General features: G+C 46.3%; 1 protein-coding gene across 2 annotated transcripts in view; it reads left to right on the top strand.

Annotated features, from left to right (window-relative positions):
* The window catches only part of LOC122120228 (transient receptor potential cation channel subfamily C member 4 associated protein), a 53075-nt gene extending 26568 nt beyond the window's left edge, over positions 1-26507 (top strand). The window contains exons 7-19 of one of the 2 annotated variants that reach the window (XM_042694383.1): positions 4190-4397; positions 5859-6044; positions 6413-6579; positions 12214-12345; positions 15723-15781; positions 17740-17841; positions 18780-18863; positions 19912-20002; positions 20884-21024; positions 21471-21579; positions 24239-24351; positions 25184-25390; positions 25590-26507. In XM_042694383.1, coding sequence (XP_042550317.1) covers positions 4190-4397; positions 5859-6044; positions 6413-6579; positions 12214-12345; positions 15723-15781; positions 17740-17841; positions 18780-18863; positions 19912-20002; positions 20884-21024; positions 21471-21579; positions 24239-24351; positions 25184-25390; positions 25590-25727 — 1737 coding nt within the window. In that variant the 3' untranslated portion in view covers positions 25728-26507. The remainder of the gene's footprint in view (positions 1-4189; positions 4398-5858; positions 6045-6412; positions 6580-12213; positions 12346-15722; positions 15782-17739; positions 17842-18779; positions 18864-19911; positions 20003-20883; positions 21025-21470; positions 21580-24238; positions 24352-25183; positions 25391-25589) is intronic. The other variant, XM_042694384.1, reaches the window with a different exon arrangement.
* The last annotated feature ends 75 nt before the right edge of the window (positions 26508-26582 follow it).

The following is a 26582-nucleotide window of genomic DNA, read 5'->3' as shown; positions in this document are numbered from 1 at the left end:
TTTTTTTTTGTCAGTCATGGGGCTTGAACTTTCAACTCAAGGCTAGCATTCTACCACTTGAGCCACAGCGCCACCTCCAGTTTTTTTTTTTTTGTTTTTTTTTTGGGTCCAGTCGTGGGGCCTGAACTCTGGGCCTGGGCTCTGTCCCTCAGCTCTTCAGCTCAAGGCTAGCGCTCTACCACTTGAGCCACAGTGCCACTTCCGGCTTTTTTCTTTTTGCTTATGTGGTGCTGAGGAATCGAACCCAGGGCTTCATGCATGCAAGGCAAGCACTCTGCCACTGAGCCACCTTCCCAGCCCCCCCACCTCCAGTTTTCTGTGGTTTATTGAAGATAAGAGTCTCATGGACTTTCCTGCCTGAGCTGGCTTTGAACTGCCATCCTCAGATCTCTGCTCCTGAGTAGCTAGGATTACAGGCATGAACCACCGTGCCTGGCCGGCCAATAGTTTAAAAAAAAAAAAAAATATATATATATATATATATATATACATATATATATATAATAAAAATCAAAACACTAAATTAGCCAGGTGCTATTGGCTCACACCTATAATCCTAGCTACTCAGAAGTTAAAATCAGGGGGATCACAGTTCAAGGCTAGGTAGAAAAATTTACTAAGACTTCATCTCCAAAATTATTAGCAAAAATCCAGGTTAGAGGTATGGCTCCTAAAAGGCAAACAGTATGCTAATCTAGAGGCCCTGAATTCAAATCCTAGTACTTATTGCTTCCCCAGAAAGGGGTGAAAACCATTAAGTTAAAATTTTATAGGGAAGGGCTGGGAAGGTGGCTCAGTGGTAGAGCGCTTGCCTTGTGTGCATGAGGTCCTGGGTTCAATTCCTCAGCAGCACATAAGCAAAAAGAAAAAAGCCAGAAGTAGTGCTGTGGCTCAAGTGGTAGAGCGCTATCCTTGAGCTGAAGAGCTGAGGGACAGCGCCCAGGCCCAGAGTTCAGGCCCCACGACCGGACCAAAAAAAAAATTATAGGGAAATAATTATATCCATAAACTTTGCTAGAGGGACTCGTTCATTATGTTAGAATTTTGTATAATTTTTGTTGTTGGTGGTGGTGGTGGCGCCTGGGCGCTGTCCCTGAGCTTTTTCACTCAAGGCTACACTCTACTACTTGGAGCCTCAGTGCTACTTTTGGTTTTCTGATGGTTAATTGGAGATAAGGGTTTCACACACTCTCCTGCCCAAGCTGGTTTTGAACCATGATCTTCAGATCTCAGTCTCGTGAATAGCTAGTATTTAGACATGAGCCACTGGCGCCCAGCTGATAAAATTTGTTAGGACCTGCAGCGTACTTCCTCAATCCTCTGTCCCAAGCCTTCACGTTAGTGGTCGGTTGTCAGATTTCTTCCTTTTAATGTGCAGCAAGCTCCTTGAAATTGTGGTTGCAAAGAAGAGGATGCCCACGTGCATTATGGGGATCCAAACCTTCATTCTGTTGCCCAGGCCTTGCTTGTCATCATTGAGGCAGAAGCACAAGTGGGCCATTGTCTGTAGGAATACATGTGTGCAGGCCCCAGACAGACCCTTTGTGCCCTTTGATAAAAAGTCTTTGTTATTTTTCCAATAATTGCGTGTTCCAGCCAGTGTGAGAGGATGCCTCCATGGTGTCCTCTCCTCTCCTGGAAGTTTCAACATAAAAGCAGTGATTGCTTCTTCTCAACTTTTCCTATCTGGTCTCTCATGTCCTTCTGTCTGTGTTACCCAAAATGATAATGGTTTCTCCTACACTTTATGGATTACCTCACTGTGTGTGGTTCAAAGCGGGAATAGATACACAAACAGAAGTGAAACTTCATGCCACAATCTGGAAAAATAAATTTGCAATTTATACAACAGACAAAGGATTCGTATTCAGAATTCTTACAAATCAGCTTGGTATGACAACTAGCCTCATCAAAAAAAAAAAAAAAGAACAGTGATAGGAACAAGCATTTCACAGAAAGGAAACAATAGGTCATAAATATGAGAAGATGTTTCACTTCATTGATAAACAGGAAATAAAAATTCTGTACCATGAGGGTAGAGAGCAAATGTTGATGAAAAACGCATATGAGTGAAAACATTTATATGCTGCTAGGTTTTTTGTTCTTTTTGGGTTTTTTTGTTTGTTTTTTTGCCAGTCTCTGGGTTTGTACTCAGGATTTAGGTGCTGTCCTTGACCCTTTTTTGCTCAAGGCTAGCACTCTACCATTTGAGCCACAGCACCACTTCTGTCTTTTTCTGCTTATGTGGTACTGAGCAACCGAACCTAGAGTTTCATCCATGCTAGACAAGCACTCTATCACGAAGTCACATTCCCAGTCCTGTTTTTTTTCTTTGTTTTTGTAATATTAGCAGAATATATGTATATGTTTACTGATTTTATTATTTATTTGTTTAGTCGTGGGGGCAGTACTAGCGATTGATCTTGCGGCCTTGTACTTGCTAACAGGCACTCTGTCACTTGAGCCACACCACTAACTCCTTTTTCCATTGGTTATTTTTAAGGTAAGGTCTCAATTAATGCCCAGGCTAATCTGGGCTACAGTCATCCTACTTATGACTCTCTGAGTCGCTGGTAATTTCAGGCACCCCCATTGTGCCTCTCCATAGCTGGATGATGGGCATGTGCCACTGTGCCCAGCCATTGGTTGAGGTAAAGTTTTGCAAACTTCTTTTATGTCCAGCTAGCTTCAACCTTGGATCCCCAACCCTTGTCTCCACTTCCCAAATAACTAGGATTATAGGCTTAAACCACTTCATCTAGCTGTTTCGGGGTTTTATACTTCAATATGCCTATATCCTGTACCAGAGCACCTAGTAAAGATCTACCTAAGGGCTTAGGATTCAGTGTTTTGCTGTGGATCACTTGTAACCTCCACCTCAGGAAGCTCAGTATGACAACACATTTTTAGAAATAAAAACAGTAAACTCATAAGACTACCAGCTCAGTGGAAAATAACAGGGTTTATTATGTAAGGGTATTGTTTGAAGCCATGCATACGTGAATGTGTACATTCCAATATCAATGTTTATTGAGTTGTGATGGAAAATAAATTTTTTAATTCATTGGAAGCTGTTGGCTGAGAAAAACTTGTCTGTATGTGCATCAAGAACATTTGTATCATTGTTTCAGAGCTAAACACTAAAAACAAGTCCATGTCTCTGCTCCTGTAGTCTTAGCTACTCAGGAGACCTAAAAGGTCAAAGTTTGAGGCTAGTCCAGGCAAAAAAGTTTACTAATTCATCTCCAAAATAACCAGCAAAGGTAGGGCTGGGAGAGAGAGAGAGAGAAAGGGGGGGGGGGTGTAATGTGTGCAATATATATATGAATGAGAATAGCTATGTAGTAAATCATTGAAAAGTAATAGAAGAAAGACTATTTGGATAAGGGTGCATAAGTCTCAGTGTTGAGTCAAAAGTAAGGGATAGTACATTCACACTATGCTTTCAGAGTAATACCATACAGTTAAGTGAAAATATTTGCACGAATAAAAATATGCTCTAGGAATAATCACTAAATTCAAAATAATGTTTACTTCTGGGAAAGAAAAAGGAATGCAGCTGTGTGGGGGAATACACAAAGGCCTTCAGTTATGTTTCAAACATTCTTATTTCTTAAAGTTTTTTTTTTTTTTAAGCAATAGGGATTTATGACTTCAAAAACTTGAATGTGGGGGGCTGAGATGTGGCTTAGTGGTAGAGTGCTTGCCTAGCATGCATGAAGCCCTTGGTTTGATTCCTCAGAATAGAACAGAAAAAGAATAAACAGAAAAAGCCGGAAGTGGCACTGTGTCTCAAGTGGTAGAGCGCTTGCATTGAGCACAGAGGCTCAAGAACAGTGCCCAGGTGCTGAGTTTAAGCCCCAGGACTGACAAAAAAAAGCAAACTTGAATGTGGGCTTTCTTTAATAGGCAAAATATGCCATAAGAGCAAAGATAACTAATGAGAACAGTGGTTCCCAGAGGTAAATTTAACCCTTATAAACTAATCCTACAAGGTAGGGTAGAAAGCAGGAGACCCCATAACTTACTTAAGGTTGTATATTGAATTGCAGAGCTGGGAATTGAACCTCAGGGGTCTCCTTACTGAGCCATATTTGGGGAAGAATGTAAGAGCACATACAAGTGAATTGAGAAGGGGGATTGTGTTGTTTATTTTATTTGGTTATTGTTTTATTTGTGTCTTCTTTAGGAAATGATTCGACTAGATGAAGTTCCTAATCTGAGTTCCTTAGTATCCAATTTCGATCAACAACAGCTTGCTAATTTCTGCCGGATTCTGGCTGTCACCATTTCAGAGATGGATACAGGGAATGATGACAAGCATACTCTTCTTGCCAAAAATGCTCAGCAGAAGAAGAGCTTGAGCTTGGGGCCTTCTGCAGCTGAAATCAACCAAGGTAATTTCTCTCTCATCAGATTTGTTGTTGTTATTATTTGTTTTTTCTTCTTTTTCTTTTCTTTTTTTTTTTTTTTTTTTTTGGGTCTGGTCATGGGGCATGAACTCTGGGCCTGGGCGCTATCCCTCAGCTCTTCAGCTCAAGGCTAGCGCTCTACCACTTGAGCCACAGCGCCACTTCCGGCTTTTTTCTTTTTGCTTATGTGGTGCTAAGGAATCGAACCCAGGGCCTTATGCATGCAAGTCAAGTGCTCTACCACTGAGCCACCTTCCCAGCCCCCAGATTGTCTTTTTCTAAATGGGTTTGGAATTTAAAAAATAAGAAACCAACAAAACAATAAACAATGTTTAGGAGAACTGCATATACCTTTTGATTTCCTAAGCCTCTTCTGAGCTTTGATTCCCCTCCTCCCGCCCCCCAAAACACACTTTTTTTTGGTCCAGAGGCTTGAATTCAGGGCCTGGGCATTGTCCCTGATTTTTTTTTTTTGCTCTACCACTTGCCCTACCATTTGAACCACAGCTTTTGAGTGTGTCTGCTTAATTGGGGAGTAAAATCTCATGGACTTTGCTGCCTCGGCTGGCTTTGAATCATAGTCCTCAGATCTCAGCCTTCTGAGTAGCCAGGATTACAGGAATGAACCACCAGTGCCCAGCTGATATGATACTTTAGGAGGGGAGAAAATTAAGATCATAGAGTTTGCATAAAGAAACTGAAAGGATACACAAGAAACTTAAAGTGGTTGCTAACAGATAATATCTAAAGGACTCCTTATTGTATATTTTTATTTAGAACCACATGAGTATATAAATTACTTCAATGAGAAAAACACTCCACACTATTCTAACCAATCTATCCTAGGTATTGTTTTCAATAGAAGAACTCTTTCCCCCTTCCTCCCCCCACCCCCCTCCCCAAGTCGTGAGGCTTGAACTCTGGGCTTGGGCGCTATCCCTGCACTCTTCAGCTCAAGGCGAATACTACCGCTTGAGCCACAGCATCACTTCTGGTTTTCTAGTGGTTTATTGGAGATAAGAGTCTCATGGACTTTTCTGCCCGGGCTGGCTTTGACCCGTGATCCTCAGATCTCAGCCTCCTCAGTAGCTAGGATTACAGGCGTGAGCCACTGGTGCCCGGCTAGAACTCTTATGTTGGTGAAATACTCTGACCTAAGAAGGTTTAGGGAAAGCTAGGAATACATCTAGGCATATGAATATAGATAGTCCACTTTTTAACCAAGTCATTTGTGTGTTATAATGCTATCCCTTGATTGCTATTAGCTAGAAATTCAGAAATCATATTGTTGATACAAAAATATATTATTGCTAGATTCTGGTGGCTCATACCTGGAATCCTACCTCTTCAGTCTCAGACCTGGATGATAGAGGTTCAAAGCTAGCCCAAGCAGAAAAGCCTCTGAGACTGTTCTTAAAATTCTCTCTCTTGTTCTCTTCCTTACAGCGGCCCTTCTCAGCATTCCTGGCTTTGTGGAGCGGCTTTGCAAACTGGCGACCCGAAAAGTGTCAGAGTCAACAGGCACAGCCAGCTTCCTTCAGGAGTTGGAGGAGTGGTACACATGGCTAGACAATGCTTTGGTGCTAGATGCTCTGATGCGAGTAGCCAGTGAGGAGTCGGAGCACAGTCAAGGTACTTTGGGAGGGTCTCCTGAGTGGTGAGCTTTTTTCGACCTCTGAAAACATTCCTAATCACCTTCCCAAGGAAAAATAATGTGAGATTTGCTCACCTTTGACTTTTCCTTAAGGCAGTCCTAGATCAGGACTTGTTAAGATTCTTGCTAGCTATTTACAGAAACTTCATAGAGCTCCTTTTGAGTGAACCAAAACCACAGACGCATTTTCTAAGTTTCTAAGCTCACCTGGCTCGAGGGGGATTTGTGTGACTATTAAAGTGTCTGATGGGGGATGGAACCCATTTGATGCTCTGTCCACAAATTTGAGGGTAGATCATGTTTCCTTATGAACCAAGACTCAGGCTTCTCCTGGGGGCTGTGTCAGCCTCCACTCTGTTCCCTCCTCCAGGAGCTGCTGAGGAGAATGGGCTGCCTCACACTTCAGCCAGGACCCAGCTGCCCCAGTCGATGAAGATCATGCATGAGATCATGTACAAACTGGAAGTGCTCTATGTCCTCTGTGTGCTGCTGATGGGGCGTCAGCGAAACCAGGTGGGTATCTCCCAGCACCTCAGAATAAGGGAGCTGGGAGCAATGCTGCTTGGCATGGCAGGCCATATCCACTTCCCAGCCTTCTCTCAGAATGGCAATAGCACGCATTCTAGCCCAGAATGTGTGTGATGTTTTCTTTTCTTATAAGGAAACCAGACTGATTCCAGAGCTTGCAAGTCTGTCCACTGCACTTGGCTGTGGCGGATTTTCTAGGCAGCATCTAAACAGATGCCAGGAGTGGCATCTTATCCCAGAACCGTGAAGAACAAAGATCAGGCCTATACGTGCTCTGGAAGAGATGCCAGTCTGATGGAGGCTTAGTGTAAGGGCCAGAGACCAGAGCTGTGTCCACTTATAGAACCTGGGCAAGTTATGGCTCAGAGCCAGCCTAGACAGGAAAGTCCATGACTCTTTTCTCAAGTTAAGCATCAAAAAGCTGGAAGTGGAGCAGTGGCTCTCAATGGTAGAGTGCTAGCCATGAGCAAGAAAAGAAAGCTCAGGGACAGCACCCAGGCCGAGTTCAAGACCCAGAAACAATACATAACAAAATTAAAACAAAAAAAAAAAAAACTGGTGGGTTGGTGTCAGTTGCTTGAAACCTATAACCCTAGCTACTCAGAAGGCTGAGATCTGAGCATGGAGGTTGAGAGCTAGCCTGTACAGACAAATCTGAGAGACTCTTAACTCCAAATACCCAGCAAAAAGCTAGAACTAGAAATGTGGCTCAAGTGGTAGAGCACCCACTGTGAGTGAAAAAGCTGAGCAAGAACACAGCCTTCAGGGGCTGGGAAGGTGGCTCAGTGGTAGAGCGCTTGCCTTACATGCATGAGACCCCGGATTTGATTCCTCAGCACCACATAAGCAAAACGAAAAAAGCCGGAAGTGGTGCTGTGGCTCAAGTGGTAGAGCACTAGCCTTGAGCTGAAGAGCTGAGGGACAGCGCCCAGGCCGAGTTCAGGCCCCATGACTGGACCCCAAAAAAAAAAAAAGAACACAGGCTCAATAATAGCAAAAAAAAAAAAAAAAAGATGATGATGGTAACAGCATTGTTTTATGTTTTGGAGGCACTTCACCATTATTTGTATTTGGCCTGGGCACTGTTCCTGACCTTTTTTTTTTTTCTTTCTTTTTGGTCAGTCATGGGGCTGTCCCTGCGCTCTTCAGCTCAAGGTGAGCACTCTACCGCTTAAGCCACAGTGCCACTTCCAGTTTTCTAGTGGTTTATTGGAGATAAGAGTCTCATGGATTTTCCTGCCTGGGCTGGCTTTGAACCATGATTCTCAGATCTCAGTCTCCTGAGTAGCTAGGATTATAGGCGTGAGCCACTGGGGCCTGGCTTGTCCCTGAACTTTTTTGCCACTTTTTTCCTACCACTTGAGCCACAGCACTGCTTCCATGTTTGAACATTCAGATACTTTGATAAGTTACCCCACAGGTAGAATGACCCCCTCTCCCCACACATGATGGTTGAGAAAACCAAAGTGCAAAAGGAGCCATGCTCTCAGTGTCCAAGCATTGGGAGAGCCAGGATCTAAGGGCCACTGACCTGCCTACCTGTCCTCTGAACCTTCCTCTTGTCAGATTCTCAGGCACAGGCACTTCTCAGGGGCTGGCAGTGGCCTTGAAGTCCAACCCCACTGAGAACCAGCATTTTGTCAATACTTCCTCGAGTGTGCAGTCACCATTTACTAAGTCCTTCTGTGTGCCAGGCACTGTGGGCACAGGGATTCACCCATCCTCCCCAGACTGGGAAGTTGAGGAAAGGATTTCCTGGCCAAGGGGCCGGGCTTTACAGATGTCTTCTCTTTTTTTTTGTTGTTTTTTTGGTGCTGGTTCTGGGGCCTGAACTCAAAGTGGCTGCTGTTGTCTCTGAGTTATTTTTGTGCAAGACTGGTGCTACACCACTTGAGCCACAGCTCCACTTCTAGATTTTTGGTGGTTCTCTGAGATAAAAGTCTCATAGACTTTCCACTTACAGGTTTTTAGTGGTTCTCTGAGATAAAAGTCTCACAGATGTTCCTGCCAAGGCTAGCTTCAGACCATGATCTTGAGATCTCAGCCTCCTGAGCAGCCGGGATTATTGGCATGAGCTACCAGCACCCCTGTAAAATCTTCCTTCTTAGAGTATTAATGTATAATTGAGCTAGTTTCTCTGACTAGTCTTGTCCAAATAGTCATCACAAGACAGGAAGTACTCTCCCAATGCCTTAAATTCCATTTTTCTACTACTATGTAAATCTTCAGTATAACAGTCATTGTTTCAGTGCACTAATCTTCCCCCACATTATCATATTGAGCCTACTTCATAGCTCCATTGTCCCCCATGTACCACCCAGGGTTACTAAGGTTCAAGGAACATTGTTCAAGACCACAGAGCTTGGCTCTGAGCTGAAGACCAAGAGGGTCTCAAAGCCTGAATGTATATCTGCCTTCTATTTTTTACCACCTCACTGAGAAGCCAAACAAGGAGCTGTAGTTGAGAGCAGAATGAAGCAAGTACAAGTACAATTTGCTAGAGAAGAATCTAGACTTAAAAAATAATAATAATAAAGGAAAATAGCATAGCAGAAATCTCAGCATGGCATGATGGCTTATGCCTGTAATCTACTTGGGAGGCAGAGACTGAAAGGATTGTGGTTTGAAGCCAGCCCAGGCAAAAAGCTAGCAAATAAGCCTGGTGTTGTGATTCATATCTGTTCTATTAGCTATTTGGGAGGGATAAGTAAGACAATTGTGGTCCAAGGCTGGCCTCAACTAAAAGGGCTGACTCAAGTTGGTAGAGGGCTTGCTCAGCAAGCTCAGGCTAAGCTCAAAACCCGTGTGGTCAAGAGAGGAGAAACAGGGAGAGGGAAGAAGAAAAGGAAGGATCAAACCTACCATTGACTTTGATTTCAAATGATAATCTGCCTCAGAAGGCCTTCTTTTTTGAGCTTTGTACCTCACCTCTAATCTTACTTATTTATTTAGTCGGTTGTGGGTCCTGAACTATGGGCCTGGACACAGTCCCTCAGTTCTTCAGCTCAAGGCTAGCACTCTACCACTTGAGCCATTGCGTCAGTTCTGGCTTTTTCTTCTTCCCAGCCTTCTAATCTTACTTCCCAGCCCTCTAATCTTACTTTAACATAAAGTCTTACGTTGCTAAGGCTGGCCTTGAACTCCTGAGCTCAAGTAATCCTTCCCCAGCAACTGTGATTATAGATGCTTGACACTGATTCTCACCCCTAGTCTTTTTTTTTTGGTCTGGTCGTGGGCCTGAACTCTGGGCCTGAGCGCTATCCCTCTGCTCTTCAGCTCAAGGCTAGCGCTCTACCACTTGAGCCACAGTGCCACTTCCGGCTTTTTTCTTTTTGCTTATGTGGTGCTGAGGAATCGAACCCAGGGCCTCAGGCATGCAAGGCAAGTGCTCTACCACTGAGCCACCTTCCCAGCCCTCACCCCTAGTCTTATCCTGGGTTTCCACTCTGCACAATGCGACCTTTGGACAGGATGAACTTTTGGGGGCCATTGTGGTATTGCCTCTTCTCTTTGCCCTGGGCAGGGCTTAGAGTTTAGAGTGAGACAGAGAAGCATATGGCTTGATGATCACCATAAGCCTCATCTCCCAGATGAGGCTCATTAAACAGGGCAACATAAACCAGGTTGGATTTCAATTTAGGCCTGGGCAGCAATCAGTTATCTATCAGTCTGTCAGTCTGGGCTTCCTGAAAATGTCATACTGGCTGTGACTTCAGTGTCCAGAGATGTCTGTGGGCATACCTCTGTCAGGCAAGGCTTCTTAAGGCTTAATCCCCCAAGATAATATCTGTGGAGATCTGGACACACATGCCGTAAGTGGGGTTTCCTTGGCTAACCTTGGCAAGGTTGATATTGCTGAACTTCCCTGCCGTGTAGACCAATAGGGATTGAGCTTCTGCCTCACATACATTCTATGATTGTCTGTACAACATCCCTGAGAACTGCTTTGTTTCATACGTTAAAAAAAAAAAAAAGACAGCCAAACACATTGTCTTATGCCTGTAATTCAGTGATTTAGGAGGCAGAGACTAGGAGGATCATGGTTCAAGACTAACCTGGCAAAAAGTTAGCGAGAAACCCCAGATCAATAAGCTGGACGTGGGGCTTCATGTTTGTGATCCCAGCTACATGTGAGGCTAGAAATAGGAAGGTTGCTTTGGAGCCTTTTTTTGCTTTGGTTTTTGGATAAAGCCCCACACTTTGTGCCCAGGCCAGTTTCTGACCACAATCCTCCTACCTATGCCTCCCATATAGTTGAGATTATGGGAACGTGCCACTATATCCACTTTTTTTTTTTTAATTAAAAAAAATGGAAAAAAATGGTGGGCTGGGAAGGTGGCTCAGTGGTAGAGTGATTGCCTTGCATGCATGAGGCCCTGGGTTTGATTCCTCAGCACCACAGAAGCAGAAAAAACCAGAAGTGGTGCTGTGGCTCAAGTGGTATAGTGCTGGCCTTGAGCTGAAGAGCTGAGGGACAGCGCCCAGGCCCAGAGTTTAGGCTCCAAGACTGACAAAAAAAAAAAAAATATATATATATATATATATATATATATATACACATATATATATGTATGTATGTATGTATGTATGTTTAAGTACTTGTACAAAAGAGTTACAGTTTAACAGATCACTTTATGAATACATCTCTCTTGATCAATGTCGCCCCTTTCATTATTTTCCCCATCTCTCCCAACTCATCCCCTCTCTTCAATTTTCTTTTTTTTCTTTGGAGGTAAGAGTCTCATACACTTTGCTGTCTAGGCTGGTTTTGAACTGTGATCCTCAGATCTCAGCCTTCTGAGTAGCCAAGATTACGGCTATGAGCTACCAGCACCTGGCTTAAAAATTATTTTTGTTGGCCATGTATTTCACAAAGTGATTTTGTTGTTGTTGTTTGTTTATTAGTTGTGGGGTCTGATCTTTGGGCCTGGGCACTGTCCCTCAGCTCTTCAGCTCAAGGCTAGCACTCTACCACTTGAGCCACAACCATTTCTGGCTTTTTCAGCTTATGCGCTGAGGAAGTGAACTCAGGGCCTCATGCATGCAAGGCAAACACTCTGCCACTGAGACACCCTCTCAGTTTATATTTCTTTGTATGTATAGCTCATTGTGAATTTTGCTAAGACTTCCAGGTTTAATCTTTTAGAAAGGCTTCTCTACTCCTGAATTTTCTTTTCTTCCCTAGTACTGGGGTTAACTTGTGCTTTACTCTGTTTACTTGCTTGTTTGCTTGTATTCCAGTTGAGTCCACACCTCTAGCCCAGCTTTTTGCTGGGTATTTTAGAGATGGAGTCTAGCAGATTTTGTTGCCTTTGGTGGCTTTGAACTTTGATCCTGTTAATTTCAACCTCCTGAGTAGCTGGGGCTATCGGCATAAGCCCCTGGTGGCTGGCCAGTTTCATTTTTTTTCATATTTATATCCTTACTGCTATTTTGAGCAACTATTTGCAGAGTTAACAGGCATTTCTATGTAGTCAGATATAGTACAAGTTGTATAGAGACTCGGCTTTCTGACATTTTCTATGTTTTGAAAATTGTGGGTCTGTACTGCACAGGTGTCTTTACTGGTTCTTAGAAGCACACTGGTCATAGTCTTTCTCTTCTTCCCTCCTTGTCCAGGTCCACAGGATGATTGCTGAGTTCAAGCTGATCCCTGGACTCAATAATTTGTTTGACAAGCTGATTTGGAGGAAACACTCAGCATCAGCCCTTGTTCTCCATGGTCACAACCAGAACTGTGACTGTAGCCCAGTAAGCAAGGGACCCTGGGGACATTTGTGATTTTACTTGCTAGAAGTAGTTGTTTCAAGACCTGCTGGCCCATGATCTCTGGTTCTTTGGCACTAGAGCAGAAACTGAAAAATCTGTTACATGATCCCTAGTGGACCAGTCTGTACCAATCAATGTGTCTGCCTTTGCTGAAATCCCTTTAAGATGTGCCAGTTCCCTCTATACCTCTAAGTATAGAGTAGAGATGCTTTATTTGGTGCTCTGTCCTCTGATACAGCTTTTACCCCTAGGTTCTACACATCAGTAATGTCTTAAGTCAGGCAATGCTTTGAGATGTAGTGGTTTGTTTTTTTGTTTTGTTTTTTGAGGCCAAGAATTCTCCTCTACCTTATATTTCCCACAGTGCCCTAGACAGAGCACTGCATTGGGAGTCAGAGGCCTTTCATGCCATTCAGCTTATTGGAAGAGATTGAATGACTCATTGAGCCCTTTCTTCCAAAAGGAAGATTATGTGCCTCCTTGGCGTTGGGTGATGTTCTGCCTACCAACATGGGAGAAAAAGTACCCTGGACTTCTAAGTGCTATGCACCTGCAGGACACAGCATGGCTCCTGACCTCTGCCTTGTGGGCATTCCTGTGTTTCACCTCCAACACTCCTCCCCCCTCCCCTAACCCCTCCCCCCCTCCCCTCCCCCCTTCCCCCCCCCCCCCCCCCCCCCCCCCCGCCACACACACAAATTTCTCTGGGTGCCTTTTAGTCTGTCCATTTGAGATTTTTCTTTCTTATAGGTACTGAGGTTTGAACTGAAAGCATCATGCTTGCTAGGCAGATACACTACTGCTGAGCCATACCTACAGCCCTTTTTGCTTTGATTTCTTCTTCTTCATTCTTCTTCTTCTCTTCTTCTTCTTCTTCTTCTTCTTCTTCTTCTTCTTCTTCCTCTTCCTCTTCCTCTTCCTCTTCTTCTTTCTTCTTCTTCTTTCTTCTTTCTTTTCTTTTTTGGTACTGGGGATTGAATCCAGGACATTGCACTTGTTAGGCAAGTGCTTTACCACTGAGCTACATCCCAACCTGATTTTTATTTTTTTTATAGTGCTTTTTGTTTGTTTGTTTTTTAATTAGTATTGATGTTTGAACAGAAGACCTCACATTTACTAGGCTGGTATAATACCTCTGAACCATGACTCCAGACCTGATTTTCACTGGTTAATTTTATGACAGGGTCTTACCTCCTTCCAGGTATGCACCTGAGCCTTGACCTATGTACCTTTGGTCTTGTCATCTTCACTGGGATCATGGGTATGCATCACCCTTTGTGAAGAGGGAATCTTGATCCTTCCAATCTCAGCCACCTCATGTAGCTTTGGACAAGTACATACCACTGCCCCCAACTATGGGTTGAGAAGGGATCTTAGAGACTTTTCTGCCTGATTTGTTTTGATTATTTTTGACATAGGGTTTTATTTGCTGAGGTTGGCCTGGAACATGATTCTCCTATTTACACTTACAGCACTAACTAGGATGACAGGCACATGCCACTATGCTCAACCTTTTCTGTTGAGACAGCATCTTGAAAACTGTCACCTCAAACTGTGAGCCTACCAATCTCCATGTCTGGAGTAGCTAGGAATATAAGCATGAGTTATCATACCCAACCAATTTGGGTTTATAATTTCAAATGAATATATTTTGCATTTCTAAGCATTCTGTGTGGCTGTTTTTTAAAAACTGCTTTATCATGTGAATGCCTTCTGGTTTTTTTCTGGTTTGTTTGTTTTCAAATTTTAATAGTTTGCTATTTTCTTATGATCTTTTTCAGTTAACTCACAGGGTACCAAAGCCTTCCATTCATCTAGCCCTCAGGATAGCATTTCTCGTGTTTTATAACTTGCATGAAGAAGCCACCTGTAGGGAGGCTAGCTTTTCCAGGGAACCTTGGTCCTGGAAGTATTTTTCAGGGCACTTTTGTTTTGTTTTGTTTTGATTTTTTTTGCCGGTCCTGGGCATTGTCCCAGAGTTTCTTTTGCTCAAGGCTAGCCCTTTACTACTTGAGCCATTGTGCCACTTCTGGCTTTTTCTGTGTATGTAGTATTGAGGAATCAAACCTAGGACTTCATACATGTGGTAGGCAAGCACTCTACCACTAAGCCACATTCCCAGCCACATTTAATGTTTTTGTCTTCAAGACTACATAGTTTCCAAGGCCAATTTTCACATTCAGTGTCAGCCCTACTGCTCTGCTGGGGTGAACCTGAGTTTTCACTTCTGGGAGGCTTACGCCAGGCATACTAGACTTTTTTTTTTTTTGATTGTGGGGCTTGAACTCTGGGCCTGGGAGCTGTCCTTCAGCTCTTTAGCTCAAGGCTAGTGCTCTACCACTTGAGCCACAGTGCCACTTCTGGTTTTTTCTTCTTATGTGGTGCTGAGGAATCAAACCCAGGGCCTCATGCATGCAAGGCAAGCACTCTACCACTGAGCCACCTTCCCAGCCCCACACTAGACTTCTTAACCAGCTCTCCCGGCACAGGCTGGAGACTGTCTGGTCACTGTGGGACATTAGAATCCCAGCCCTGGTAGGGCCAGGCCTCTCTTCCTCCACACACACCCTTGGCTACCTGAGTACCACTGCCTGAGTTCACTGGACTCAGAGACATTTTTACATTTCTGATTCCTACAGGTCTTCCTTTCTAGCTTATGAACGGAACTCACCTTTTAAAAATTTTTTTTATGATTTTTTTTTTTTCTGTATTTGCCAGTCCTGCAGCTCAGGGCCTGAGTGCTGTTTCTGAGCTTCTTTCCTTAAGGCTAGCACTCTACCACTTGAGCCACAGCTGCACTTCTGGCTTTTTGCTGGTTAGCTGGAGATAAGAGTCTCGTGGGCTTTGCTGACTTCAAACCCCAATCTTCAGATCTTAGCCTCTTGTGTAGCTAGGAAAACAGGTGTGAGCCACCAAACCTGGATTTATTTATTTATTTATTTATTTATTTTGGGTCCGGTCGTGGGGTCTGAACTCTGGGCCTGGGCGCTGTCCCTCAGCTCTTCAGCTCAAGGCTAGTGCTCTACCACTTGAGCCACAGTGCCACTTCTGGTTTTTTCTTCTTATGTGGTGCTGAGGAATCAAACCCAGGGCCTCATGCATGCAAGGCAAGCGCTCTACCACTGAGCACCTTCCCAGCCCTTTTTTTTTTTTTTTAATCCAGTATGCTGGGATTGCTTTTAGCAAGAAGTGTCCACATTAGTTGAACTTGCAGTTGGTTAGAGGTATAAGTCTGATGGGGTGGATTTCCAACAAAAGAAAAGAGGCTCACTACGTGCTATCTCTGGGCTCTCACCAGAGCCTTGGCTTTCTCTTATTTAGGAACACTGTGACTACTGTGGTTTTAACATATATTTTAGGACATCACCTTGAAGATCCAGTTTTTGAGGCTTCTCCAGAGTTTCAGTGACCATCACGAGTAAGTATGCCTGTCCTCGCAGTGGGGCTGTTGGGCTATGTTCTGAGGTCTTCTCTGTCCTTATCCTGTGCTGACCCCTCTACTCAGGAGGAGGCTGTGGGAGGTAGTGAGAACCCCAGAGCCTCAGAGTGACAAAGTATGGCTGCATTTTCTTGGGCCCACAGTAAGAGCGGCCAGCCTTCCTTCCTGCCAGGTTCTGAGCTTGCCCTCAGCCCTCACTGCTGCCCTAAAGGTAAGGTGGAAGTTGCTGGCTGCTTGTTATGTGTGGAATCAACATCTCTCTCACTGACTGACCTCCAAACCTCACACAGGCAGCGCACTGACTCCTCTGTGAGATGTGCTGTCTCTCTTATTTCTTCACATATTTCTGCCTTCTGATTTTTTAAATTTTTTTCTACCTTTGATGGAGAACATGTTTCTCTTCTGTAAGGGAAACAATGCAGGGAATCAAGGAATAGCAGCTGGCCCTTTGACCTCAGCATGTCCTGGGAATCTTGGTAACCTTGTGTGTCAGGCTGTCTGTCACGCAGCTGCAGCAGCTGAGTGAACAGGAGCCATGCTCTTGCATGGCTTCTGATTTTTCAGCTCCTCAAGAAAAGTCAGAAATTAAGTTTTATGTGAAGGTCCTGGGTAGTTTGTTGTTGTTGTTTTCTTATTTTTTTCACTTTTTTATTTTTTGTTTATGTGGTACTAAGGAATTGAACCCAGGGCTTCATGCATGCTAGGTAAAGCACTCTACCACTAGGCCACATTCCCAGCCCCTTTATTGTTGTTTTTTGTGTATGCTTTGGTTTGGTTTCATTTGGTTTTGTTTTTTGTAGTGTCGAGGATCCAGTTCTGAGTTTTAAATGTTAGTTTTAACATTTTGGAACATTGTACAAGTTAACATAAAGTCTGCGTTCCAGGCACCTCAGCTTCACAGCTCCGCAGAGATGTGAGTGTAGTCTTGCAAGGGGTTAGACATTAGTCAGAGAATGAATGTATGGACATATACATACATACATACATACAAATATATATATGGAATGCATGGTGACAGACATAATATTTGGAAGTAGAGAGCACGATTCTATGAGAGGACAGTTGGCAAAGACCTAGAAGTATCTTGCCAGCTGAGGCCTAAAGGTTCAGTAATAGGAAATGAGGTGAAGGCACAGCACGCAAGGGTGAGGGTTCTGTCAGAAGCCCTTTCTGTAAGGGAGTGTGGTGGGCTCAATTGGTAGGATTGATGGGGGCTAGTTTCAGAGTAGCTGCTCTTGGCCTGGAAGCCATGTTCACAGTCCACAGTATTACCTACTTTAAAGCAGTGGGAACTGGAGAAAGCTCGTTAAACAGAATAGATGAAACCAGTCTGTTCTGAAGATCACTCTAGGAGCTGTGTGAGGACACCATTCCTGTGGAAAACCATGTAGGAGTCTGGTGCCATGCTTAGGTTCAGGTCATGACAGGCCTGGAGTAGAAGGGAGGGAAAATGTGTCACAGCTAACCAGGCCTCTGTGTGGGTAACAGTGTGGTTGTTGGGAGTGGTGTAGCAGGACCAACTTGAGGTGAGATTGGACATGCAGAGGTGCCGGTGCCTTTGTGGAATCAAGTAAATATGGTCAATGGGCAACCTAAACTTGGAAATTCTAAGACCTTGTTAAGGAATGTTGCAGGCATTGTCAAGATACTGTCTTATGGAAGGCTGGCACAGGGCTGAGAGATCCTGGGCGGGGAACTGATGGGTTCTCAGCCGCCTTCCCCGTGGGAAGTGGGCAGCCGAAAGCTCCTTACCCTCGTCCAGCGCTGCTTCACAATGCCAGTTACTATCTTTTTTTTTTTCTTCCTTCAGTTGTGAGGCTTGCACTCTGGGCCTGGGCGCTGTCCCTCAGCTCTTCAGCTCAAGGCTAGCGCTCTACCACTTGAGCCACTGCGCCGCTCCAGTTCCTATCTTTTACCTCTCAACCCATCTGTTTCAGAAACAAGTACCTGCTCCTCAACAACCAGGAGCTGAATGAACTCAGTGCCATCTCTCTCAAGGCCAACATCCCTGAGGTGGAAGCCGTCCTCAATACTGACAGGTGACCTGGTGGGGGAGCTGTGGCCACACGTTGCCCTTTCTCACATGTAGCTGAGCTATCCCAAGGGTTCCTGTGTGCAAACACTGATGCCCCCTGCATTTTCTCCTTGAGCCTCAAAGCAGCCCTGGAGAAGAAGGAAATAGTGTCATTAACTCTTCTCTAAAGATGAGGGACAGAGGCCCAAAGAGCCACCTGCCAAAAATCCTCTGTGTGTATCTCCTTCCCTTATCACATACACAGGGCCCTTTGCTGACGTCCTTTCCTGCCGGTGGCAGCTTGACCAACAGGGTGAACCAAGCAGGCTCCTTCACCCTCTGCCAGGAGTCAAGTCCTGTTACCTGGTGTGTTTGCCTTATTTTCTGGAACTAGGCAGTAAGGTGACAGAATGTCTCAGATGCAGACAAAACAGACCTGCCCTGATGATGTTAAGGGATAAAGGCAGAGCTGCTTTATTTGAAGATGGAGTTTAAGGAGTCCCTTAAACTCTGCCCGCTTGGCCATCTACTTTCCTCCATGATGGAGCCTGAGCTGTTTCCTCTTTGATTGCCTTTTGATTCATAGAACAGCAAGCTGAGGCCTGAATGTGAGGGTCTATGGCCATGGCTAGGCTGGAACCAAACCTGAGGCAGAGAGATTTTTGACCCATCCGACAGACTGACATGGCCTCTCTCAAACCCACTTGTATAAATAGTCTTCCTATGGCAGCTCTGAGCCCTAGCTACCTCTGGATGTGTCTGCCTCTTGCAAGGAGAGACAGCTGGCTTGAGGTGTGGTGCCAATGTCCTCAGCTGTTCTGGTGATAAGGGCCCTGGGCCTCTAAGCCAAGGTGGAGTAGGAGTGCCTCCATATTGTTTTCACCTACCTAAGCCAGCATACTTACCCAGCCCAGCCCTCAGTCCCTCAGATCTGCCACCAATGTTAGTGCTTTTTTATTCCAGGAGTTTGGTGTGTGATGGGAAAAGGGGCTTATTAACTCGACTGCTGCAGGTCATGAAGAAGGAGCCAGCAGAGTCATCTTTCAGGTAAGTCTGTGGACAGCTACCTGCCATTTGTGAGGGGCTCAAGAGATAGGTGTTTCCCAAGTGGTTAGAAATGCTTCCTTTAGTCCCCAGTATCTATTTGTGAAGATGGTCATTGTTGGGGGAGGCATATGTATTGTTGCAGGTAAGTGTACATATTCTTGCTGAACACAGCAGGCTATGTCAGAAGGTAGCTGTGTGTTCAGCAAGTGCCTGTTGTGATGGTGCTGCACAGGTGGGAGAGAGCTGGAATACAGGCCCCACCTACATGGTTTTTCTTAGGCTTGTGGGAAACAAGAACAACTAAAAGAAACCTGCTTCAGGGCATTGCAGCGTGGAAAGGAGTAGAGCCAGGAGCTAGCCAAGGACAGCCCTTTGCCTGCTATGCCTGTTGGTGATGGGCAGATGGCGGGGGCGGGGGGGGGGGGGCAGGGAGCTGCTCAGAGTTCCAAACTCCTCAGAGACGAGTCATGAAAGTTGTAGGCAGGAGAAATTGTGTCAGGGCTCGATGTGAAGCTTTCAGTAGGCCTTGTCCCAAGAGGATCTCTGTCCCTAGAACCTTCTTTATCCAGACTTAGCATTGTGGGTCCCATTGAGCCCTGGGACCACTAAGTGACTGTCAGCCATCTCTCCTCTGGGTCAGCCTGGTACACATGAATGCAGTTGCAGGTCCACACACACCTTCTGCTTTCCACATTTCTGGTCCCCAAATCCATGTCCCTCCAGTCCCTGGAAGATTAAAGCCTGGAGTATTTTCACATGGAGCTTGCTGGTGCCCACTCTCGCAGCTACCACCTTCCCTGAAATGCCAATCCTTAAGACAGGCCTGCATGTGAGACTGTCCATTTAGCTGTCTACTGTCTGAGGACGGGGCTTCTCTTGCTGACTTGCTGCAACCTAAGGCCTAGGCGGGCCCCGATACACGGTAGATATTCAGTAAATGTTGAATGAATAGGCAACAGACATTTCCCAACCCTGGGGGGAAATTGAACCTGGGCCAGGAGAGGGCAGCCTTAGCCACCTGGGCCAGGGGTCAATATTTGGGTCACAGGTTTTGGCAAGCCCGGGCTGTGGAGAGTTTCCTCCGAGGGACCACCTCCTATGCAGACCAGATGTTCCTGCTGAAGCGAGGCCTTCTAGAGGTATGGCCTGGAGGAGCTGGGGTGTTGGGTGGCTATTCTCCCCCAGCCCCACACATTGCTTTCCTGTCCTGAGCCCTACATGGTTTGTTAGGAGAGCCAGTGTAGATTGTCCTAGTATTTTCCCAGGTTTCCAACTGTGGGCCCCCCTGTCAGTGCCCACAAGAAATTGACACATGTGTTGTAAGATCCACATGGAAAAGGAATGAATCTAAGTTGGTGTAACTTCAGGAAAATGAGCTGAATGTGATGGTCCATGCATTCCTGAAATCCCAGCATGTGGGAGGCTCAGACAGGAGAATGTAGAGTTCCAGGCCAACCTGGGCTGAATACTGAGACTGCCTCAAAAGGAAATGGAAAATGTTGAAAACCATTTGTCATAGAAACCTTTATCAAGAAGTTAAAATTGGCTTTGTGTTCTTGATAAACATCCATTGATTTTGATACAAATTTTCCATGATTTCATTTGTTAACACAAAGAAAACCCATGGGGTCAACATATGTCAAGTGTCCTTAAATCTCTGTCCTTCACTTCTTTGAGTGCCTGACTGCTTGGGCAGTGGCTGAGGATAGACCTGGAGACAGCTGGCCCTCTTGGGGACTAGAGCTGTGGCCATGTTAGTGACCTCTGCGAGCCCTGGGCAGTGAGGGCATGTGCTCCACACACTAAGCCACTGCCTGTCCTGCTGAGCTCTGTCTGTCACCTGCCCTGGTCTTGGAGCCACCCACATCCTCAAAGAAGAATCTAGACAAGATTGCAGGTTCCATCCACCTGGGTGCTTGCTTGAAGCAAATATATGGTCTGAGCCCCAGGCCAGGCCCAGGTGGGAGACAGGTGGGGGCAGCCATATTTATTTCTTCATCCTGGCCCTTCCTTACCCCAGCACATCCTATACTGCATCGTGGACAGCGAGTGCAAATCAAGGGATGTGCTCCAAAGCTACTTCGACCTCCTGGGGGAGCTGATGAAGTTCAATGTTGATGCGTTCAAAAGGTTCAATAAATACATCAATACTGATGCCAAGGTAAGGCTAGACCAGGGCCCTATGAAGTTTACCACATTGCCAGAAGTTGTCTGGGAGCCCTGGCCTATCGTCTTCAAGTGTGGGCTTACAGTTGGGGAGTATAAGGATCCAGTAAGCAACGTTTCCTACACTTATCTTGTGCTGGGCCAGGGGATACAGGGATGAAAACCTTAGCTGCTTGTTGGAATGACGATGGGAATGGGTGATTGAGGAATTGCTGAGTTTATTGCTAAGGTAGAGGTCCAGAACAGAATTGGGCCTGACTCCTTAGGCTCCCAAGAGTGTGTGTGACAGAAACCACCATTGGTGCAGAAACACTCGCCAGGGTCACAGGATCTTATCAGCCTGGCTCCCACCAGTCACGCAGCTTATGTCTAGGACTTAGCAGAGCTGGGGTAGAGGATCTCTGGTACCCCTGCTGCCAGCGAGCACTGTCTCTACTCCAGTTCCAGGTGTTCCTGAAGCAGATTAACAGTTCGCTGGTGGACTCCAACATGCTGGTACGCTGTGTCACCCTGTCATTGGACCGATTTGAAAACCAGGTGGACATGAAAGGTGAGGGGCGGCTAGGATGCCAGGGCACACGGGTACAGTGGTCACTGATAGGAGACACCTGGCCTCCAGCCAGGAGATGGGAACGGCTGAAGTAGCCCAGATAACCATGTGGTTCATGTCACGAGAGTGACATTTACTCAGGTAATTTACTCTCTGCTGTGTTGACTGTTTTCTATCGTTCATGCTTCCTTTAATGAACACATAATGACATAAAAGCCGTTGTTGTCTAGAAAATGCAAAAGGCTACTTTCTCTCTGCGATGAGCAGGACCCTTTGTTCTGTCTCTCTGTGCAGTGCTGTTAGACAGCTGTGTCTGGGTGAAGTACCTGACCTCATGTAGAATTGAATGTACTTCCATGTAATGTTTATATGTATGGTATGTATGTTGTATTTTCCTCTATAAGATGCTGTGGAATCTAGTAGATTCTCACAAGTTTGTGAGCCCCTCCAAAAATACAGTTGTCCCTGTTTCAGTCATTATCATTGGCAGTAAGAAGCATGCGATTTCTGTTTGTTTCTGGGGGCTGACTACATGATCTTTGGTACATTTGGTTGTTGTCCCACTATAATGTGGAAGCTTTTGCTCAGTGCTGTTGTACTCAGTGACCCAACTGTAGGCATAGACATATGAAAGCTCTGGGAAATGATCTAAATTTCTTCCTTTCTTCTCTCTCTCTCTCTCTCTCTTGACAGTACTGAGATTTGAACACAGGGCTTTGTGCCTTGTATTGCTAGGCAAAGGCTCTACCACTAGAGCCATTCCCTTTTGTGTTGTCAGTTTTCAAGATTGGGTCTTTGTTTTATGCCCTGATTGGCCTGGACTGCAATCCTATTGGTGCTTCCCTTTGTCCCTGGAAAGACAGGTGCACATTGCTGTACCCCCAACATTGGTGTTTTTGTTTTTATTCTGTCAGTTGTGGTCCTTGAACTCAGGACCTGGGCATTGTCCCTGAGCCTCTTTGTGCTCAAGGCTATTGCTCTACCAATTGAGCCACAGCACCACTTTTGGGTTTTTTTTTTGTTTTTTTGTTTTTGGGTCCGGTTGTGGGGCCTGAACTCTGGGCCTGGACGCTGTCCCTCAGCTCTTCAGCTCAAGGTTAATGCTCTACCACTTGAGCCACAGTGCCACTTCTGGCTTTTTTCTTTTTGCTTATGTGGTGCTGAGGAATCGAACCCAGAGCCTCATGCATGCAAAGCAAGTGCTCTACCACTGAGCCACCTTCCCAGCCCCACCAATTCTGGTTTTTGAGTGGTTAATTGGAGTAAGAGTCTCACAGGGACTTTTCTGCCTGGGCTGGCTTCAAACTGTGATCCTCAGATCTCAGCCTCCTGAGTAGCTAGGATTACAGGTGTGAGCTACTGCCGCCGCCGCGGGCGCCCAGCCCACCATTTTTCCCACAGCTGGGGATGACAGCTGAATGCCAGTTGAGATGCAGCCCCACAAACTTACTTTCCCTGGCTGGCCTTGTGAACCAGGATTCCCTAATCTCCAACTCCCAAGTAGCTAGGATTATAGACTTGAGCCAGCACACCCAGCTTGTGCTATTTAATTTTGAGATAAGATTTTTTTTTTTCCTTGAGCCTGCACCTAGACCACAGTCTGCCTATTTTACACTTTTTCATCATAGCTAAGACGACAGGCACATACCATGAGCTTCTTCTGTTCAGATAGATTCTCATGGACTTTTCTGCCAGGCTGCCCTAAAGCCACAGTCCTCTCAGTCTCAGCTTCTCACATAGTTAGGATTATAGGTTTGAACCACTGTACTCTGCTCTTGGTTGAGAAGGGGTCTCACTTGTATGTCCAGGCTGGCCTTGAACCAGGATCCTCCTGATTTTGGCCTCCCAAGTAGCTAGGATTATAAGTATAAATTACTGGCATTGAGTTCACTGTGTTCCTTTTTTTTTTCTGGTCCTGGGGCCTGCACTCAGGGCCTAGGTGCTATCCCTGAGGTTCTTTTGATCATGGCTATTGCTTTACCACTTCAGCCACAGCACCACTTCTGACTTTTTCTGAGTAGTTTATTAGAGAGAAGAGTCTCACGGACTTTTCTGCCTGGGCTGGCTTCAAACTGCAATTCTCAAATCTCAGCCTCCTGAGTAGCTAGGATTATAGGCGTGAGCTACCGGCGCCTAGCTTACTATGTTTCTTTTTTTTTTTTTTTTGGTCTGGTCGTGGGCCTGAACTCTGGGCCTGAGCGCTATCCCTCAGCTCTTCAGCTCAAGGCTAGCGCTCTACCACTTGAGCCACAGCGCCACTTCCGGCTTTTTTTTTCTGCTTATGTGGTGCTGAGGAATCGAACCCAGGGCCTCATGCATGCAAGGCAAACGCTCTACCACTGAGCCACCTTCCCAGCCCCTTACAATGTTTCTTAATGAGCATCATACCTGTCTTCCTGGAAGGAAAGATAGGGGATCTGGGCTCTGGTTCTAGGATGGAGAAGGGAGCTGCAGGAGGAAGGACTGCCCCCTGAGTGTGATTCTGCAGGACCAGGCCAAGGCTTGGCTTGTCCTAGTGGCAGAATGGTTGGAGGTTGTTCCTGCAGCAGCAGCTCTTGTTCCTATTTTGGTGGTGAGACGCCCCATCTGACACTCAGAGGCACAGTTGGCGCTGCCACTGTACTTGAGCCAACTGCTATGCATTTGCCTCCCTCCACAGTGGCGGAAGTTCTATCCGAGTGCCGCCTGCTCGCCTACATATCCCAGGTGCCCACGCAGATGTCCTTCCTCTTCCGTCTCATCAACATTATCCATGTGCAGACACTGACTCAGGTGAGGAGCCCAGGCTGATGTCAGGGGGAAGATGCACTGGAAAGCCATCTCAGTCCTGGAGCCCAGCACATCTGTGTCTCTCCCAAACACACAGACACACGCGCTGTGTGCATCCCTCCCAAGGGCTTTGCCTGGTGCTTCCAGTTTGCAGAGGAGCCTAAGGTGAGGTAGCAAGTCAGAGGTCGCCCACTAAGTTGGGACATAGTTGAGATTGGCACTCCGTCTTTCATTTGTCCAACTCCCAGTCCAGGACTCTTCCTCCATGTCCTACATCCCTACCCTGCAACTGTGCTAAGCTATGTATGTGATCAGACCTGAGATTGGCCCCAGCTCCTTCTGTGAGTTACTGTCAGCCTTCCCACCTGCAGCTTTACGCCCTTCTCTAAAATGGAGGTCCTACAAACACCTCTCTGAGGTGGTCTTTTGTTCTGCTGTCTAACATACGTGTTGGGAAGGTAGGCCCTTCTGGAGATGCTTTGTGGACAAGGCAGACTGAGACTGCTAACAGTCTACTGAAACATGAACATTGTAACTGCATCTAACACATGAACACAACACTGCCAGGAGATAGAAACTGCTGGAAGAAGCCATGCCTGAACTGAGATCTAGTCAATGACATGTTCGATCAGGGTGTGGAGAATGAGAAATACGCTTAGGGAACAGGAAAGAGCTTAGGCAAGAGCAACTCAGGGAGTGGACCCATAGATTGTACTGGAACCCTACCAGGCCCAAGCCTGCTACACCATCTTTCCAGCCAAGTGTCTGCCCAGGTTCGCCAGCCACCACTGGGGCTGCTGGCATGTATTCAATCTGGCTGCCTATGGCCTTGCAGGAGAATGTCAGCTGCCTCAACACCAGCCTGGTGATCCTCATGCTGGCCCGAAGGAAAGAGCGGCTGCCCTTGTACCTGAGGCTCCTGCAGCGGATGGAGCATAGCAAGAAGTATCCCGGCTTCCTGCTCAACAACTTCCACAACCTGCTGCGCTTCTGGCAGCAGCATTACCTACACAAGGACAAGGACAGCACCTGCCTGGAGAACGTGAGAGCCCAGCCCCACGTGGGAAGTGGGTGGGCAGTAGCACACAGACCCAGGGGCCTTCAGAGGAGTAACTAGGGTGCATGGATGCTGCCTGGGCCATGAGCAGGCTATTCCTTGTCCTTGTACAAAGGCTCTCCATGGGAGGCTGGGCTCAGCTAGGTCTTCCAGGCACCACCCCATCTCCTCTCTTTTCACCCAGAGCTCCTGCATCAGCTTCTCATACTGGAAGGAGACAGTATCCATCCTGTTGAACCCAGACCGCCAGTCGCCTTCTGCCCTGGTCAGCTACATTGAGGAGCCCTACATGGACATAGACAGAGACTTCACTGAGGAGTGACCTTGGGCCAGGCCTCGGGAGGCTGCTGGGCCAGGGCCAGCATGGGTGAGCGTGGGTACCTGTACCACACGCCCTGCCTATTTCCATCCCTCCCCTGCCTCCCTGATGATAATCTGCCTGCCCAGGTCTTCAGGTACAGGCTTAGTGGGAGGAGCATCCTGGAGCTCTCAACCCCTGAGTCTGAGGGCCCAGGTCACTGGGAAGCCTCAGTTCCCTGACGATTCCCCTAATGAGGACAGGGGCACCATGCCCACCCTTCCCTCAAAATTGTGAGGCCCCGGCCTGCTCAGAGGAAGAGGACTTAGGAAAATAGCTCTGAGTTCCTGCCCTGTCTCCTGATTGTCGGTCCCAGGTTGGGAAGGGAGATGTACCTCCTTCCTTCCGGCCATGAGCCGAGTTTCCCTGGCCTCTGAGCACCCATAGAGGCTCCTGAGCCCCAGGCAAGGGTTGGGGTACCGGAGAATGCTGCCTTCCCCTAGGCCTGCCCATCTTTTCTCCCTCCCTCCCTGCCTCATCTTCCTTTAGCTCCTCTGGTTCTGTTTGCTCATTGGCCACTGTGTTCATCCCAGGAGGTTCCTTCAGAAGTATGGGAAGGAGCTTTAGCTCTCCATCCCTTGAGGCACAGAGTGCCTGAGCTGCCCTGCCCAGGGCAGCATCTCCTGCCTGAGCCTAGACACAGGAGCCTAGCTGGGAGCTCACCTGTGGCCCCTCCTGTGTTGCCAATTTATTAACAGCAAATAAACCAATTAAATGGAGACTATTAAAGAACTTTATTTTAAATGGCTGATGTGGACCTGACTTTGTCCATGGATTATGTGTTCTACTCTCCCTCGAGAACCCCAAGGAATAAGAGAA

The sequence above is a fragment of the Dipodomys spectabilis genome, unplaced genomic scaffold (assembly GCF_019054845.1).
Source record: "Dipodomys spectabilis isolate Male_0828 unplaced genomic scaffold, ASM1905484v1 ptg000175l, whole genome shotgun sequence".
In the NCBI taxonomy this organism is placed as follows: Eukaryota; Metazoa; Chordata; class Mammalia; order Rodentia; family Heteromyidae; genus Dipodomys; species Dipodomys spectabilis.
Note: the sequence above shows the minus strand (reverse complement) of the source record. Positions and strands in the feature narration are given on the sequence as shown.